The sequence below is a fragment of the Lepidochelys kempii genome, chromosome 10, assembly GCF_965140285.1.
Source record: "Lepidochelys kempii isolate rLepKem1 chromosome 10, rLepKem1.hap1, whole genome shotgun sequence".
Classification (NCBI taxonomy): Eukaryota; Metazoa; Chordata; order Testudines; family Cheloniidae; genus Lepidochelys; species Lepidochelys kempii.
In genome coordinates this window covers 7,040,777-7,059,140 of record NC_136389.1, presented here as the reverse complement: position 1 = coordinate 7,059,140, position 18,364 = coordinate 7,040,777, and the positions used below count along the sequence as shown (strand labels likewise).

General features: G+C 55.3%; 1 protein-coding gene across 2 annotated transcripts in view; it reads left to right on the top strand.

Annotated features, from left to right (window-relative positions):
- Window positions 1-18,206, top strand: part of SLC5A10 (solute carrier family 5 member 10) — an 82,532-nt gene extending 64,326 nt beyond the window's left edge. For both annotated transcript variants that reach the window (XM_078854520.1, XM_078854521.1), the window contains 6 exons: window positions 1,204-1,311; window positions 3,916-4,066; window positions 12,279-12,447; window positions 14,950-15,165; window positions 17,143-17,248; window positions 17,974-18,206. In XM_078854520.1, coding sequence (XP_078710646.1) covers window positions 1,204-1,311; window positions 3,916-4,066; window positions 12,279-12,447; window positions 14,950-15,165; window positions 17,143-17,248; window positions 17,974-18,167 — 944 coding nt within the window. In that variant the 3' untranslated portion in view covers window positions 18,168-18,206. The remainder of the gene's footprint in view (window positions 1-1,203; window positions 1,312-3,915; window positions 4,067-12,278; window positions 12,448-14,949; window positions 15,166-17,142; window positions 17,249-17,973) is intronic.
- Window positions 18,207-18,364: the final 158 nt, after the last annotated feature.

The following is an 18,364-nucleotide window of genomic DNA, read 5'->3' as shown; positions in this document are numbered from 1 at the left end:
CCTTCGTTCAGTTCTGTCAGTTCCGCCCCATGATTTGCAGTGACGATAAAAAAGGACTCAATGCCCACGTAAACCCCTAAATAATTCGCATGCTGGTGCTGGGTGCTGGGCCCTTTGGGCCTCTGCCCTCAGAGACATGACGGGAGCTGCTGGGTACTGGTTCGGTTCCAGTGATTATCACAATGCCAGCTTGATGCCCTAGCAGTGATGGTTTTGAGTCAGGACACTGGGGGGCTGTAATCCTTTGGTCTAATTTTGGCGGGTGGATTCAGTCTGTGGGTGCGGGGGGCCCATGATGTGCAGGGGGTTGGACTAGCTGATCTGATGGCCCCTTCTGGCCTGAAACACCACAACACCGGCAATCACACCGCACTTTGCCAGTCCTGATCCTAACGAACGGATGGAGTGATGCTGAAGTGGGTTAGGAGAGTCCCGGTGATACCGTCCCTCTGCCCTGGGTGGGGACCAGGTCAGCTCAGAAAACTGTTAATAGACCATTGCTTCTTTCTATCGATGACACTTATCCGCTTCCTGTCCCCCCATTACCACAGGAGCTAAGCACCCCACAGGCTGTCATGTAATCATCCTCATCATACCCCTCTGAGGCAGGGCAGTGCTATTATCCCCATTGTACAGATGGGGAAACTGAGGCCTACCGAGGCTAAATGACTTGCCCATGGTCACGCATCTGGTGCAGAGCAGGGAAGAGACCCCCAGGTCTTCTAGAGCCTAGGCTAGTGCCCCTAACCATCAGGCCACCCTACCTTTCTTTCATTGCTAAGCCTCTGGTTCAAATCCAGTCCCAGGCCAGTAGCGACCAAAGGTTACTATCTGGTGGCAGGGGCGGGGCTCAGTCCAGTGCCCGAAGACAAGAGTCCCCGTTACCAAAACACTGATTGGCAGCCTTGTTGGCAGCCCAGGATGAAACAGATCCTGGGGAATGACACTTCACCCTCCCTGCCTTCGCAGGCGTCCACCCGGGGCAGGGCTGATGCCCGTCGGTGGGGGAAGCTTGCTCGGTAGCCACTCTGTGGGCAATCAGGACCCAGCTCTGCTCTCAGGCCTGCAGCTGGAGCTCCCGTGCGAGCCCTTCCTGGGGCAAGGGCTTGTACTCTGGTCACGCTGTGGCTCCCTTCGCCTGGAGCGGCTCCGCGGCCGGGTGCTCTCGGCGGGGTCGAGCTGCTTCTCTCCGTGTCGTTGCAGACGCTGTCAGCTGCGTCGATCCCGACGAGTGCGTCCGAGTGTGCGGGTCCGAGGTGGGCTGCTCCAACATCGCTTACCCCAAGCTGGTGGTCGAACTGATGCCCAGTGGTAAGTCCGGGCCACGCTGCTGGCAGTGCCGGGCCGTGCTGACGGTCTTGCGTGCCCGGGTGTGTCCTGTGGGGGGTGGGGCTGCTTCCTTTTTCCAGCCATGCCCAAGGGAGCGCTCTGCCAACAACAAAACCACCTGACGGCCTTGGGGCTTCCCACTGGAGGGTTCCAAATGAGGAAGCGGAAAGCGTGACAACTGGGGAATTAGCCAGGCTGTTCCAGGCCCTGGCAGGATTACAGCTGCTGCTGCATTTAGCACCCTGCTGGCCACCCCCTGGGTGTCCTTCCTAGGCAGAGGAGCGTGGGTTTCTTTGGGGGGGGGGTGGAAGGGGAAGGAAACCAGGATTTGTGCTGGAAATGGCCCACCTTGAGTATCATACACATTGTAAGGAGAGTGATCACTTTAGGTAAGTTATTACCAGCAGGAGAGTGGGGTGGGGGGAGAGAAAACCTTTTGTAGTGATAAACACCCATTTTTTCATGGTTTGTGTGTATAAAAACATCTTCTGTATTTTCCACAGTATGCGTCCGATGAAGTGAGCTGTAGCTCACGAAAGCTTATGCTCAAATAAATTGGTTAGTCTCTAAGGTGCCCCAAGTCCTCCTTTTCTTCTTCCTAGGCACTGATAACAGTCGCCTCTTTGTTTCCCTTGCTGTAAAACCACAGGTCATTGAAATAAGTGCCTGGTCGAATCCAAGAGCACAAGGCGTGGCGGGGGAATGGGATCTCCCCCCTGTAGTGAGGTCAGCAGTCCCTTCCACGCTTGGGTGAGCCAGGCCAGGAATCGGGGGATCCTCACTCGGCGAGTACCACAGCCTGGATCTGCGACCAGAACCCTCCCTTTATACCCCTTGTTCCTCCCCGGCCCTGTCTCTTCTCTCCCTCCAAGGACTTTGCACTTGGGTTGCACTGATTCTCACTTCGGGGGAGGAGGTGGGGCAAGTCGCTGGTTTAGGATACCTGGCCCCGCAGGTCCTGGTCCCCAAGAGGGCAGGTTAGCCTGTCACCCCTCGGGGGTGACATCAAGCACCACGGATGCATTGGCAGGAACAGGCGTCAAGCCATTGTATAATAATCCTTTGTCATAGGATCATAGAGGATCAGGGTTGGAAGGGACCTCAGGAGGTCATCTAGTCCTACCCCCTGCTCAAAGCAGGACCCATCCCCAACTAAATCATCCCAGCCAGGACTTTGTCAAGCTGGGCCTTAAGGATGGAGATTCCACCGGCTCCGTAGATAACCCATTCCAGTGCTTCACCACCCTCCTAGTGAAATAGTGTTTTCTAATGTCCAACCTAGACCTCCCCCACTGCAACTTGAGACCATTGGTCCTTGTTCTGTCATCTGCCACCACTGAGAACAGCTGAGCTCCATCCTTTTTGGAACCCCCCTTCAGATAATTGATGGCTGCTATCAAATCCCCCCCCACACTCTTCTCTTCTGCGGACTAAATAAGCCCAGTTCCCTCAGTCTCTCCTCATAAGTCATGTGCCCCAGCCCCCTGATCCTCCGCTGGACTCTCTCCAATTTGTCCACATCCTTTCTGTAGTGGGGGCCCCAAAACTGGACACAATACTCCAGATGTGGCTTCCCCAGTGCCGAATAGAGGGGAATAATCACTTCCCTTGATCTGCCGGCAGTGCTCCTACTAATGCAGCCCAATTTGCCGTTAGCCTTCTTGGCAACAAGGGCACACTGTCGACTCGTATCCAGCTTCTTGTCCACTGTCATCCCCAGGTCCTTTTCTGCAGAACTGCCGCTTAGCCAGTCGGGCCCCAGCCTGTCGCGGTGCCAGGGATTCTTCCATCCTACGTGCAGGACTCTGCACTTGTCCTTTGTTGAACCTCATCAGATTTCTTTTGGCCCAATCCTCCAATTTGCCTAGGTCACTCTGGACCCTATCCCGACCCTCCAGCGTATCTACCACTCCTCGCAGCTTAGTATAATCTACGAATTTACTGAGGGTGCAATCCATCCCATCCTCCAGATCATTAATCTTTATTTAATGCCTCTCACATGAGGACCTCAAAGCCATTTACGGAGGTGGGAGCGGTCTCACCTCTTATGTTCAGGGTAGGGAGCCTGAGGCACAGCTGATTAATGGCAGTGTTGGGAATAGAACCCTGGTGTCCTGGCTCAGAGTAACCTGCTCTAACCACTAGGCAATCCTCCGATGAATGTGTACCATGCCATGAGGCCAGCTGAAATCTTAAAAAGTGAGCTCCTGTCTGCTCTTTGTGGAAATTAACGCTCCCATGGTACTTTCCAGAAGTGCTAGAGATTGGCCACTCGCTGCTGTGCGGCATGCTAACCGGGCTGCTGCCTCCCTCCTCAGAGCTGGCTGCATTTCAGTGGTGCTGTGTGCGTCTTTTTTTATAGCCCATGAGTGTTATTTACATTATGGCGTCACTCAGAGGGCCCAGGGATCAGAGCCCTGGTGCCTGAGGTGCTGTCCATCCGAAGAGCTCACAATCTAAACTCACACAGCCTGATCCCAGGCCCCGTCAAGTCAATGGAAAGACAGTGGGCTTTGGATCAGAGCCGTATCACGGCTCCTTTGAGATGAAACCTGAAGGCCGATGGTCCATCTTTTTCTCCTCCAGGGCTGCGAGGGTTAATGATTGCAGTGATGATGGCTGCCCTGATGTCCTCCCTGACCTCAGTATTCAACAGCAGTAGTACCCTCTTCACCATGGACATCTGGAAGAAGATCCGGCGGGATGCCAAGGAGCGGGAGCTGCTGCTGCTGGGAAGGTAGGGGGATGGGTGGGGGGCAGGTGACAGAGTCAGACAGTCATTTTCCTTTTCATGAAGATTAATGTACAACCTATTAAGTAACAGCTCGCAGAAGGGCTGCAAAACCCTGTGGTTAAGAAGGATTTAAAATAGTATTTTATTCTTTATTATGATTTCATTTATAAAAGTGGTTCAAGAGCAAGTGGTGCTTTAAAAATAGCTAAATAGGCCTGATTGTGATCTCATTTGAATGGGTGTGAATCAGGAGTGACTCCACTTAAGTCAATAGGGTTCCACCAGTGTAAATCAGGAGTGACTCCACTTAAGTCAGTGGAATTATACTAGTGTAAAACCAGTATAAGCAAGAATAGTCTTGAGCCCCTGATTTTTGACCAGACAGTGTCCCTTTACTGTTGTGCTGTGCTTAGGACAGGGAATGTTTCATTTAGGGGGAAACAGTGTATGGTTAACCTAGTTCTTTTGTGTGATGGGGAGGGCCCTCTGAGGACTGGGAGCGAGGCAGAATGCAGGTGACAATAATAATAAAGGAATCTAGGTCATCACTTCAGAAGAGTTAGTTTTTAAATTCATCTACGTTTTGTTGAGACAGTTTGCGCTGGTGATGGATTGATGGCTATGGAGATGAAATCCTCTGATTTCCCCCCACCCCCTCTCTGGGCCTCACCCCTGACCTGGAAGCCCTCCCATGAAGGCTGAGGGGGTAGGGTCGTCTCCCCAGCTCTCTCCCTGCACACGTGGAAGGTGCTATGAAATGCAAAGTGCTCTGGTGTGCTAATGATGTTCATGTTGCTAATGGAGCAAATGACTTAGCTTGGGATGGTTCCTACAGACAAGATGGTCGGGAGGTCTCTCCTGTTTCCCCCCGCACATTCCCATTTCCTGATTCATCCCCCAGTGGAACCCATGCCTCAGTTTACCTGCCTATAAAATGGGTATAATGACACCGAAGCCACGCTCACAAATGCCTTGTGAGCACAATTAATTACTGCTTGCAAAGTGCTTTGATTGCCCCATGTTGAAAGGTGCTCCCTGAATGCACATGGTAATTGCTAATCCATTATGCTGGCCCATTTTACTGGGCTCCGTGTGCCAATCAAGTGCTAGACAACTCCTCATGAACCCAGCCCCATTTCCGGTGGCTGGGAGTGCTGGTGCCAAGTCAACCTCCTTGGCATTATTGTTGTCGGAGACACTTGATGGCAGGGCGAGCGATGCCAGGCAGAGGGCTGGCAGCAAAAAAGGGCAGGTGGCTTCCCGCCGCAGTTATTGTAACTTGTTGCTGGCTGGAAATAGAGCCTGGCTCCATATGGGGCAACTCATCTGATCCCATGCCACTGGCCCTGAGCTTAGCTCGCCTGGCACCAATGGGAGCAAGGCTTCCAGGGCTTATTACAGACAGCCTCTGTTTGGGAGGCTGGGGGCACATGCTGCTGCTCCCTTGGGTCCTGGGCTGAACAGGGCAGCACCTCGCGCCTTTCCCTGTGAGTGTCCCCACTGCCTCTGGCACCTGGGAGCTCCATGGGTCAAGGCTCTGAGGGCCCACTGCGATGTGGGTCCCTGCGATGGCTCTCTGGATAGGGTTGGTGCACGCTGCCTCCCCTCTGTCTCTGGGATGGATGAACCTGCCCCGAGACTCCGTAGCAAAGGGCGTAACTATGGCTCTGACTGCGATCTGCCTCACACCCGCTTTGCTCTGTTGGCCTTGGCAGAGTCACTCCGGATTTCCCCCGGAGAGCCGGAGCCTGGGCCCTGAGCCATCTGCTTGGCAGCACAAAGCGACCCCAATGCCAGTTTCACTGGCCCGGGGAGGATACCCCTTGCACTGGAATTGTTGAGGGACATGGAGCTGCCCCAGAGGCCCCCTAGGCCACCTCCCAGCACAGATTGCAGGATTGGGTGTCCTAACCACCTCCAGAGATGGGCTGTGGGCAGCCAGTGTGAGATACAGCAGCCGCCAGAATTCAGGATACTCTTTCTTTGGGGAGGGTTAGCTCAGTGGTTTGAGCATTGGCCTGCTAAACCCAGGGTTCTGAGTTCAATCCTTGAGGGGGCCATTTAGGAATCTGGGGCAAAAATTGGGGATTGGTCCTGCTTTGAGCAGGGGGTTAGACTAGATGACCTCCTGAGGTCCCTTCCAACCCTGATATTCTATGATTCTCCCTACAGTGTCAGGAGGGGTTCTCCCATCGCTCTAGGTAATCCACCTGCCTAGAGACAGTAGCTAGATCAATGGAAGAACTCTAGCGCTGTCTATGCTGGGGGTTAGGTCGGTTTCACCGATGTGGGTTTTTCAGGCCCCTGAGCCACGCAGCTGGGTTGACCTAACGTTTTAGCGTAGACCTGGCCTTAAAGTCAGCTTTCCCCTCCTCCCTCCGGTCGTGCGCTGAATGCAGCTTTCCCAGATCATGGAGGTTAGTTGCATACAGTGTTGCCAAACCTCCATGCCTTTAAAAAACCATGAGAATTTAAAAATAATACACATGAAGGTCTTGATTTGCATTCTGGTTTCAGAGCCGTCAGGGTGCATGTTTTCAGGCTTCTCTCTGCGACCTGGAGGGCTAGGAACTTAGTTTGTTTTAAATGCGAGCAGAGAGTCTCACGTAGTCCCCTGAGTCCAGGAGGTGGGGCTTTAAGAAGAAACACCAAATGTTGTGAGTGTAGGCACCACCGCATATATCTGGTAAAACCCTACAGCCACGTGTCTTTTCCTGTGTTCCCACTAACCCCCTGTGATTAATAAGAGCAAAATAATTTTAAAATACCAGTGTATTTTCTGCCTTTGAAGCTGTTTGTTTACTACTTGGACTTCTCTCAGCTCTGACACTAAAACTGGGCATGTCAGTTTCACCTCGGTTTATAGTCAGTTTCACTTTGTGATTTTCTTGGGCTAACACAGTGCTGCAATTTAGGGGTTGCAAACAATACAGAGAGAGGCGTATTTATTTTTAAACTGCAAGCATGTTTCCCTATGAATTTTAAAAAGAAAACACATGGGTGGCAAAAAATTTCCCCCCCATCCTTGGCTTTTCATCAGTGTGTTTTTTACCATTTGGAAAGCTGGCTGGTAGGGCCCCTTTATGGCCCAGCTTTTGCAAAGGATCATGTATTTTCACCTGTAAATATGCGGGGACAATTCCCCTGGCTGGTCCATCCAACTGAGACCAGATCTGATGAAACAGGAACATACCTCGCCTAATTGTTTTTCTTTCGTCTATTTTTGTACTCGTGACAATCCACTTGCTGGTGGGGCGTGAGCAGAAAGAGAAAGAGGCTGGAAAATGAAGTAACCTAATGTTCCTGTAAATAAAGATGCTGTCATTAAAAACCATCCAGCAAAAGGAAGTCTGGGAATGAGGCTTCTGCCTGCTAGATGATTCAACTTATTAGCTTAGCTCTTTCACAATGTGCTGATTAATTCTGGGCCAATAATACAACCAACTCGGCATGGCTTAGCCTAGGGAATCTGTGCTGCATAACTCAGTGTAGCAATAGTGATGTGATGTTGCACTCACCTAACACCTTTCATCAGAGGATGGTTAAGTGCTGTAAAAAATTATGAATCTGCAGGAAGTCAGGATCCCTGGGTCTTTATTCTTGGCTCTGCTGTTGATGGGTGTAAGTGGCTTAACCTCCGTGAGGCTTATTTTTTTGTTGTTGTAAAATACTTCAGGCTCTTGGGATGAAAGTGTAATTGTTTATTTTATGATTGTTCCTTGGAGTGGAGGAAGATCCGGGGCCTGTCACTGGTAACATGACAAAAATGCACATGTCTCTTATATACATTTACACAAGTTATTGGGCTCAAGCCATTGTTTGTGTAGTATGGTGTGTTTCCTAGGTATGGGGTTTTTGGCCTAAGAGATGGAGCTTCCCCAGCTTCTCTGGAGATACCAGCTGTTCCAATACCACAATGATGGGCACAGTATAACATAGCTCGATTGTAAGCTGTTTGGCGCAGGGACTCTCTGTTCTGTGTTTGTCCAGCACTTGGCACAACAGGGTCCTGGTGCATGACTATTGTTCCTAGGTGCTGTGATAATACAAGTAATAATTACTAATAATAGATGGGAAGACAGAGAGATCGACTGTGCTTTGTGGATACACTGTACAATCCACTGTATCTTGCTTCCAGGGAATACGTCCTAAGATTCAGGCTATAAATTCCTTTTTTTAATATCACTCCATTCCCCCTGCCTCCACCCCCGTGGATCACACTCATGTCTCTTGTTCTTGGCCCTTTACATCTTTCCATGGCTCGTAGCCTGTTACTCTCTCTCTCTTAGTCATCACTTAGCCAGGCTCTATAGATTTAGCTCTCTTGGTCTTGCCTTGTAAGCCAGTCCGCCCGGCCACCCTCCCCCTCGTCATCCTTCTTGCGCGTCTCTGCACTCCCTCTAGTTCCCCGGTCCCTTTCGGATATAGAGGCTCCCAGAGCTGGGGTGCGGTCTTCCCCGTGCGATTGCACAGTGCCGCGAATCACGATGATTAAGAATGACACACCTGGGGGGGCTTTCAGAGCTTTATCAGCACTAACGAGCAGATGACTAAACACAAGCTGATTCGATGGGCACAGACAAACCCTGATGGGGGAATTCAGGCCAGAGCATGCCTCAAAGAGTCAGAAAGTCAAGTGTGCCAGAGCCGGGGAGAGGAAATGGGAGAGGAATAGAGGGTTGCTGCATGGCTGAGGTGCTGCTATGTTTCACGGCACTCATAATGGACTGGAATTACCCGAGGCAGGGTTGCTCAGAGCTGTAACAGGAGAACGCTGCTTTGATACGAGGATGAGACCTAACCCCTTTAGGGTCTGTCTACACTGCAATGAATATCTGCGGCTGGCCCATGCCGGCTGACTCAGGCTCCCAGGGCTCGGGCTAAGGGGCAGTTTAACTACAGCGTAGCTGTTCTGGCTCGGGTTGGGGCACGGGCACTGGGACCATTGCAAGGTGAGCTACCCTGCAGTTAAACAGTCCCTTAGCCTGAGCCCCATGAGCCCCGGTCAGCTGCAGGTGTCTAATTGCAGTGCAGACCTACCCTTAGACATAAGCTAGGCAGGCCCCGCTGCTGGCCTGGGTTTGAGTCCTGAGCCCAGCCACCGTCTCCCTGCCACAGCGCTGCAGAGCGCAGGGAGAAAGTGTGCCACTCAATGGCGCCCACTGCTGGCTGATTCAGGAGCAGCACTGCTGCGTCCAACGCCAGCCCGCCTCTGCCCAAAGGATGCAGCCTTTGGGTGCATCTGCCCTGCAAGCGAAGGCGGAACTGTAGCCCGGGGAGCTTTAATCTAGCTAGTGCAGGCAATTGCAGTGACCATGTGGTGGCGTAGACATGGCAGCAGGCCAGCTACGTCCCCAGAGTCCCCAGTGGGCTTATCCTGGGCTGGCTAGCTCATGCCAAAGCCCACGCCACCACGTCCTCACTACACACGTTACAGGGCAGAGTCATTCCCGCTCCCTGGGGTATCTAAGCCCTGCGCAGAGGTGGGGGAGTAAAAAGCCCCCTTCGCCTGTTCTGTGGATAAATGGGGTAGTTCAGCCCCTAGGAGACAGACTCCCCCTGCCCTGCAGGACCCAGTGTCTCCCGGGGAAGGGGTTTCCCCCACAGGATCTTGTCCCTTGAGCTCCATGTTTGTCGGGGATCTGAGGGGTTGAAAGCTCCAGTTCGGTGATCAGCACTCGTCTGTACCCCTTGCAAGACTGAGTCCCGCTCAGAGATCTCCTGGCTGAGGGAGCGAGATGGGACTCTTTCCACGTCAGCGAGCTTTCTGAGTGCCAACCAGAGGCTGCCGTTGTGGTCACTTGACCACAGCGCTGCGTGTTCGCCCTCCCAGGGGTTAGTGTGTGGCCTCTCCAGCGCTCCCACACCTTGCTGCCCGGGGAGCTCCGGATCCATCTCAGGCTAGGACCTTGCCATTAAACTGCTGAGCCAGCCTTCTGCATAGGACCCTTGCAGAGCACTGACCGCACCCCAAAGCCAGGGTGCCACACGGACGTGAGAGAACTAGCCACAAACCGCGCATATCGCTGCAAGTGAAAAAGCCTTCTCCCCAATGAGGCGTGCATTTGCTTTAGGACGCAAGGCCAGACCACGACAGCAGGTGTCTGGGCGCATCCCAGCAAGCCCTGTGGTTCCAATCCTGTGCCGAAGAAATGCTCACGCTTCCCTTACGGACTCGTTTCTTTGGGCTGGCCGGAGTCCGTCTAGAGGAGGCTGAGGGCGGGCGTGGGCTTGGTTTGGATCTCACGCCGTCTGAGAGGCCTGCTCTCCAAAGCATCTGACCCAGAAGGAAGGGCCTTGTGATTATTATAATTAAACGGAGGGCATTTTGGCTGGGATATAAATAAAAGCAATCCCAGCCCTGCAGGCCTCAACCCTCTCCCTGACATGCAGCACCCTGCAGCTGGGGACGCAAGGTCAGAGTGCTTGGTAAGCCAGCCTGTTGTTGGGAGGGGTTTGGGTACCTCCAAGGCGACTTCAGCATGGACTTGCCAGCTGCTTTGGGAGCGGCAGGGACACAGGGTGGCATGCTCCATGAGCAGCAGCAGGTCTGCACTGGTGACAAAGTCGTCGGCGGTGAAATATGACTGTCATTAGCGCACTGAGCGGCTCCTGTCCCCAGTACCGTGCTCAGAGCGAGTGTTATGCAGATCGCGGTCCAGGTTTCGCGCAGTGTTTAGACAGACTCTGATGCACTCTGACCCTGGATCCGCTCCAGGTTAGTGTTCAGTGCCCCTTGGAGCACACAACACTGTATGGAGTGAGTGAGTTTTGTCGCTCTCTTCCTGCAAAGGGATCGGGCTCGGGGCAGTGTTCGTTGTTAGGCCCAGGAGCCGGGACCGAGGACGCAGCTGCCCTGGCAGGCTGGGGATACGTCGCAGCCGGGCAGCCAGGAGAGCAGGGGACCCTCAGGAGTGGCCGGTGTCCAGCCCGCAGCTGCGTCCCGCCAAGGAGGTGTAGTTGCATGTCTGCCAGGCGCAGTGCGGGAGCAGGGTGTCTCTCAGGGGCAGGGAGCGGAGAGGCAGCGGTGGAGCTGGGACTCACGGAAGTGAAACAGCTGCAGCCCTAGGCGCGCCCGGCTGGAGCCAGCAGGCTGCTTCGCCTCGGGTGCCAAGGCCCCCTATTGTTTCAGTGAGAGGCAAGAAGAAAACGAACCCTGAGCGTCTTTTCTCCATGTCTGGCTTAGGGGTGCGGCTCCGTGCTCTGCATTGCCCTGCAGGGCTCCCAGCCCCGAACCTCAGACACTGGGAACCCTGGCGCCCGTGCCTGGCATTTCGAACGGTTTGTCTGAGCTGTGCCAGCCGCACCCAGCACAGAAGGGCTGCAGTACAATCCACTGATTGGGGGGAGGGATAGCTCAGTGGTTTGAGCACTGGCCTGCTAAACCCAGGGTTGTGAGTTCAATCCTTGAGGGGGCCATTTAGGGATTTGGGGCAAAAATTGGGAATTGGTCCTGCTTTGAGCAGGGGGTTGGACTAGATGACCTCCTGAGGTCCCTTCCAACCCTGATATTCTATGATTCTATGATCCTCCCAGTTGCAACTGAAATACCTAGCGCTGGAGAAAGCCACAGTCCACTCTGGTTTCTGGAATCAGTAAAGGCCCGGCTGGCCTTGTGCTTTGAACTTCAGTGTGCGTCTACCCCGGTGTGTGATCGACTGGTCCAGGGGCCACAGACTCTTCCTAATGGGGGAGCATGAGGCCTCACCCTTCCCCAAGGCCTCGCCCCTGGGCTAGCCAGAAGCCGGAGTTGGGTTGGGGTAAGATCTGTGTGGGCAGCTGTGGGGAGCTGCAGACCCTCCACCTGCCCTGGATGGGGGGACTGGGAGGCGGGGACACAGGCTGGGGGCTGCTCTCAGAGCCCCCCACCCTGGGCAGGTGGAGGGTCCATGGCTCCCCATAGCTGCCTGGGCTCCCTGGGCCATTCTTAGCTGGGTTGGGTGGGCCCCCTCTGTTCTGGCGCCCCTGGACTGGTCCCTTCTGGCCTTAAACCCTATGCCGTGGGCACCATAGACAAGTGCCCCCCTAGTACCTTATGTGCGCTGTATGCTAAGCTCATGCCTGTACCTTGTGTGTATTGCATGCACTGGGCGGGCTTCACACGTGCATTCCTACAGGAGCATGTTACATGCCACCCGCTGGGGACAGCTCTTCCTCCTCTCTGCAGCTGGCAGCACGGCCGTTTCTTCACACGTGGCATTGCTGCCTCTTGCAGGATCGTCACAGTGGTTCTGGTCGCCGTCAGCGTGGTCTGGATCCCCATCCTGCAGAGCTCCAACAGCGGCCAGCTGTACGCCTACATCCAGTCTGTGACCAGCTGCCTCGCCCCGCCCATCACGGCTGTGTTCGCCCTGGCAGTTTTCTGGAGACGAGCCAACGAGCAGGTAAGCTCTCTGCCATTTCGTGGGGAGGGAGGGGGCCTTTTAACGCGCAGATGTTACACCTGGAAGAGACCATTGCGATCACCTAGCCTGACCCCCCTGCATATCACAGGCCAGACGACCTCCCCTGCTGATTCCTGCGTTGGCCCCGCTGCTTCTGGCGGAGCTGGAGCAGGGCTGTGCAGCCTTCTTCCATTTGCAGACCTCTGAAGCATTTCGAATGGCGCTGCAGACCCCTTTGGAAATCTTCGACACAGTCTGTGGGTCCCCAACGGTCCGCGGGCCGCAGGTTGAAAGCCTCTGAGCTCGAGCGTCTCTTGTAGAGTGCTGGCCTGTCTTAGCTGATGCGGTTCCAGTTGCCCTGGCTCACCATTGTTATTCCAGTGCATGCTGGCCGTCCCCTTGGGGAAGCCTGGGGTCAGACCCCGTTCGAGGTCACAAGGGAAAATCTGTTTGCTGCATCTCTGCATCGTCTCCACATTGAGACTCCCCATGCGGGCACATGGCCAGCAGGGCGGCAGTACCGTTCCTGGAGGGAGCCTTTTCCCGTCCATAGCATTGCACAGATGGCCTGTGAATTCTGAGGACGTTTCACCTTCCTCTGAAGAATCAGGTGCTGGTAACTGCTGGAAGCAGAGGATTGGTTTGGATGGGCCAGGGGTCTCATCTGAGGTGGAAACGCCTGTATAGCTGGGTCTCTCGTTAGGGGCACCTGGAATAAACAGAGGGGTGCAGGTAGCCTCTGGACCCCAGCCTTCCTGCAGGGCGTTGGGCTAGTCATGTGACTGTTGATCGGCTGGAGGGGCCCTGCATTGATTTGTGAGTTGTTGTCTTACCTGACTGCTGGTGAAATGGTCCCGTGACCCTCCCACCAAGTGGGACCCCCCCAGTTTTCCCTTTGTGGTAAGGAGGCTACTAGAAAGTGGAGGAGGTGTGGCAGGGCACGCAGCACATTGAGTCTCTTCAGGCCAAGGATCAGCCCCAGGAACCTTACACTCCTGTGCTCCTGAGGGCTTGAAGATCATTGGTTGCTTCTTCGGTAGGGCTTTTGGGGTCAGGCTCATCCATGAGGACGTGGCCAGTCCAGTTCTGGCTGGCTGGTTCTAGCTGCTGGCCCTGTCAGGGATTTCTGAAGAGTCTTGTTTGAGGAACCGAGTCCCAGTCCCGCAAAGAAGAACTGAAATCGTGCTTGCCTGCGTTTGAGAACAGAGCGAGCCGGTGGTTCCCCAAGGAACTGGTGGGTGGGTCATGTGCAGCTGGCATGTGAGCAGAGCCCAGGTGTTGACATGCAACGCTGCCCGACTGTGGCCTGGGAAGTTTTAAGCAAAGTGTCACAGAAAACTGCCAGGCAACTGCGCTAGCCAACAGCAGACTGCAACACGAGGGACTTTCCACTGCATAAATACGTGTTTGTTACATTCTCTTTAGTTAGCATCCTGGAAAGAAAAGAACCCAGCCAACGGCAGAACCTGTGCAAAGGGTCTTATGGCTGGCCAGAGAATACCGTTTGTATTACAGTACAGGAGAACCTCAGAGTTACGACCCGCTTGGGAATGGAATTTGTTCGTAACACTGGACAAAACATTCTTTCAAAAGTTTACAGCTGAACATTGACTTAATGCAGCTTTGAAACGTTACTGTGCAGAAGGAAAATGCTGCTTTTAACCATCTCAATTTAAATGAAACAAGCACAGAAACAGTGTCCTCACCTTGTCAAATCTTTGTTTTAAACTTTCCCTTCATTTTTTTGGTCGTTGACATTTAACGCAGTACGGCACTGGATTTGCTTGGTTTTTGTTTTGTTTTGGTCCCTGCTGCTGTGTGTATTTCTGGTTCCAAATGAGGTGTGTGGCTGACTCGTCAGTTCGTAACTCTGAGGTTCTACTGTATCACCTAACTACGATCCGGGTCCCTTGGTGGGAGGGGCTGTATATGCACAGTAAGAGACGTTGTCCTCGTTTTACAGACGGGCACCTGCAAGAGAGGAGATATGTCTGCACTGCGGCTGGAGGTATAATTTTGAGCTTGGGTAGACGAGCCTGGGCTAGCTTTGATCAAGACATTGCACTAAAAATAGCAACGTAGCCACTTGAATGGTAACCCAGGACCCCAGACGGGAGTGCACTCTGGCAGCTGGCCCATGTGGCTACTCTGCTATTTTTAATGTGCTAGCTCGATTCAAAGCTAACGTGTGTACAGGAAGCTGAGCTGCACCTCCGGCTATGCGGAAAGAGACTTATCACATGGGAAGTCTATGGCACAGCTGGGATTTGAACCTAGAACTCCCGAGTCCCACCCCAGGGCCTTAACCACAAGACCTGGCCGGGTCACCCAGGCTGCGGACACGGTAGGAAGCGCTCGCTGACAGAGGTGAGCTTGCAGCCGCGGCTCAGCCAGGAAGGGAGTTCAGTAGAGGAGAGCGTTCTTCAGCCCTCGCCCACCCTAGGGACATGACGGATTCCCGCCGGGGGAGGTGCCGTCGCCCTGAACGTCTTTGTTTTGCAGGGAGCTTTCTGGGGCCTGATGCTGGGGCTGGTGCTAGGCCTGGCCAGGATGGGACTGGAGTTTGCGTACCCTTCGCCCCGCTGTGGCGTCCCGGACGAGCGCCCCTCCCTCGTGAAGGACGTTCACTACCTCCACTTTGCCATCCTCCTCTGCGCTCTGACTGCCGGCACCGTGGTGGGGATCAGCTTGCTGAGCAGGCCCCCTGCCGAGTCGCAGGTGGGTAAAGTCGCCCGGCCCCGATGAGGATCAAGCGACATTTGACCTGCCCCTTGTTTCCCTCCCTGCTGCCAAGAGGCCATGGTGGCCGCCCTTCCTCGCAACCCCCTGCACAGGCCAAGTCCGATGTTGTTGGAATCTGGCGGGGGTGCCAAGGTGGGCACGTCAGGCAGGAGGCAGGTCCTGCGAGCAGGTCTCCTATTTCCACTTGCCCCCGCAGGGAAAAGACACAGCCCGCACCCTCCCTCCGCGAAGCCCTGATGGCACATGGCTGGCAGCAAAAGTCCAAAGCCACGGCCCATGGGCAAATGTACAGGTAAAGCAGCCCTGGGCTCAGCTTCTGCTCTTGGACCGGATTGAGGTTGGGTAGCCACACAAAGGAGCGCAGTGTTGAGCACAGTCACTGCTGTGGCATTCAGATCCACCCGGCACGTGCGCCCAGGCACGCGGATCCTTCCTTCGTGCAGGGAAGCCCCCATGTCCGGCAAGGGATGTGTCTCCTTGGGATAGGCGGCTCCTTCTCAGGATGGGAACAAGGGCAGTGATCACTGAGCTAAGGGCCAGGGAGACCTATCCAAATCCTCCAGCAAGAGGCACAGAATAGCTGTCTCTGGGGAACCGCCTTCGATGTCCTCTCTGCTCCACCCATGCCAGAAGGCATCCTGACACCAGACCGACCCGCTGTGTTCCGCTTGTTGGCGTTGCCCTACGCCTGGTGGACGTTATGTCACGTGAAAGCGGGGATGGGGCTTCGGAGCAGGGAAGGGTGATGAGCTCGCACCCAGAACACGCTATGGGGGGGAGGGACCCACACGCACATGGAAATTCCCCTCCTCCCCCAGTGCAGTGGCATTTGGGGTCAGGCCATTGTAGACAGAGGCTCCAACCATGGAGCTGGGCTCTGGGTCTGGACTTCCCCAGGGGCTGGGGTGTTGGTTCTGCTGTCCTAGTCTGGGGCCAGGGCGAGGAAAGGGAGATGGTTGTAGGTGTCAGAGCATGGGGTTTATTTCAGGGGAGCCCTGCAGCATGCAGGAGTTTGGGGTGCAGGGAGCACAAGGACCTGCCCCGGCTGTGGGCATGGCCAGTGACTCTCCTGCCCGCCGGCCGCTGTCCGAGCTCACACTATTCTGCACTGACCCACGCAGGCCCTGGGCCAGAGCCTCAGCTGGTGGACCTCCGAGTAGCTCCACTGAAGGGGGTGGAACTACCCTGATTTACAGCCAGCTGAGGATCCGGCCTGGAGAGGTCAGAGCGGGGTTCGAATCTGGCAGGTGTTTAGGGGAACTGTCTGCAGAGACACTGGCCAGGCTGAGCAGCATGGGGAGATCGCTGGGTGACCTCCCACCTTGGGGACTGGGTATGTCCCCGGGAACGGGCTGTTCCTGTCCTTCACTACAGGCTCTTTGCTGGGCATCCTCAGAGGAATAACTGGGCTCCTCCAATTCCCACCCTGCGGGTGAGGTGAGACGATGCTTCCCAGACACTGCTGCATTAGCTCCCCGGGTCTGGACACCCCCCCACAACAAGCTGATTCTTTGGGTTTACTAGGGTAGCACCCAGCGCAGGGGCCAGGATCAAACCCTCATCTGTGGGGCCGTGTCTGGAGGGCATGAGTGCTGCCAGGCCAGGTCGAGGGACCGCAGGGTAGCTGTGGCCGCACCGCGGGGGGAGAGCGCTGTCTCCGTGCTCAGGTAACGCAGGCCATGCGACCTCAGGTGTGGCCTCCTCTCACCCTGGGGGGAATTGGGGGCGGCTCCTCTGCGGGGGAGGAGAATCAGGCCTCAGACTCCAGAGCCTCAGTTTGCCATAGCAGCTAGTGACGCTGGGGGCCTCCGTTTTCAGATGCCCAACTTGAGACACTTGAAAGGGGCCCGGTGTTCAGAGGGTGGGTACTCGTCTCGTCTCCTCTCACTGTGCCGCTCTTCTCCTCTGGCTTGGCTGCTCTGGCCCCTCTAAGCTTCCTGCTCTGCGTTCCAGATAAAGAACCTCACCTGGTGGACCATTTCCCGGGGGTGCCTGCCTCCCGAGATCTCCATGGCCAGCGCATCAGCAGGGACCCGCTCACCCAGGAGAGGAACGGAGGGTACGTGTGATCTGATATTGGCCGGCCAGAGCTTGGGATGGACCCAATGCTGGGACTAAGAACCCAATGCCGAAGGGGTGGGCTGCGCTTTGAGCTGGGGGTGTCATTCCCACCTCAAGGAGACATACTGGATGTAGATCTGATCGTGCTTGGGCACTAACATCAAGGCGTGGGTGTGTGAGTGGCGGGAGGGGCTGGCCGGCATGAGTGCGTGCCTAGCGTCCTGGATGGGGATGTAGCCCAGCGGCTAGCCTCTCCCGCTGCTTGTGCGGTCGTGGCTATGCTCTGGCACGCTAGTTCGCTCCCAGCTACGGCCGGGATGTCTCCTCAGCCTGGGAATCCCAGCTGCAGACCTGCCTTTAGACCTGGAAATCTGCTGTGGCCTGCCGCATGTTCTGAGCACAGGGCTGGGAGCCAGGACGGTCCTGAGTTCCAATCCCAGCTCAGGGGGTTGGGGAGGGGTCAGGGTGCTGGGGGGGGGAGGGGTCTTTGTTTGTTTCAACCAGAGCCACGTGGGTTTGGGGATCAGGTTCTGCTTTGGGGTTGGGTCCAGTTCCCAAACTGGCTGCTTGGCCCTGCTCCCTCACCCCTTGAAACAGGGGCCCTCTTGCTCTGCGCATCCTCAGGCACAGCTCTCTTTGGCCAACCCTGGCCCATGTGACGTGTGCAGGGCAGGTGGTCCCCATGACTCTGTCCCCCTCATAGTCTCTCTCCATCTGTGACAGATTCCCAGGAGGGGGCGCCAGGGACCTGCCCCGGCATGGATTTCTTCCGCAGTTCCCAGGGGGCGAAGGCTGAGGGACCCCCAGCAAAGGCCCTGAGGGACGCCACAGAGGCCCCCTTCTGGGCAAGGATCTGCTGCATCAATGCTGTCATCCTGATGTGTGTCAATGTCTTCTGCTATGCCTATTTCGCTTAACCCGACTGCAGCCAGGCCATGTGGGGGAGATGATCGGGGGAAGGGCCAGGGGGCGGGGAGGGATGGGAGGAGGGGTGAGGGGGAAGGGGAGGAAGGTGTAGTGGGGAGGGATGGGGTGAGGGAAGGTGGAAGGAGAGAGCTGTGTGATTAATGCCCCTACATTCTGGGCATTGGAGGGTTTTGCAGCAGCTAGACTT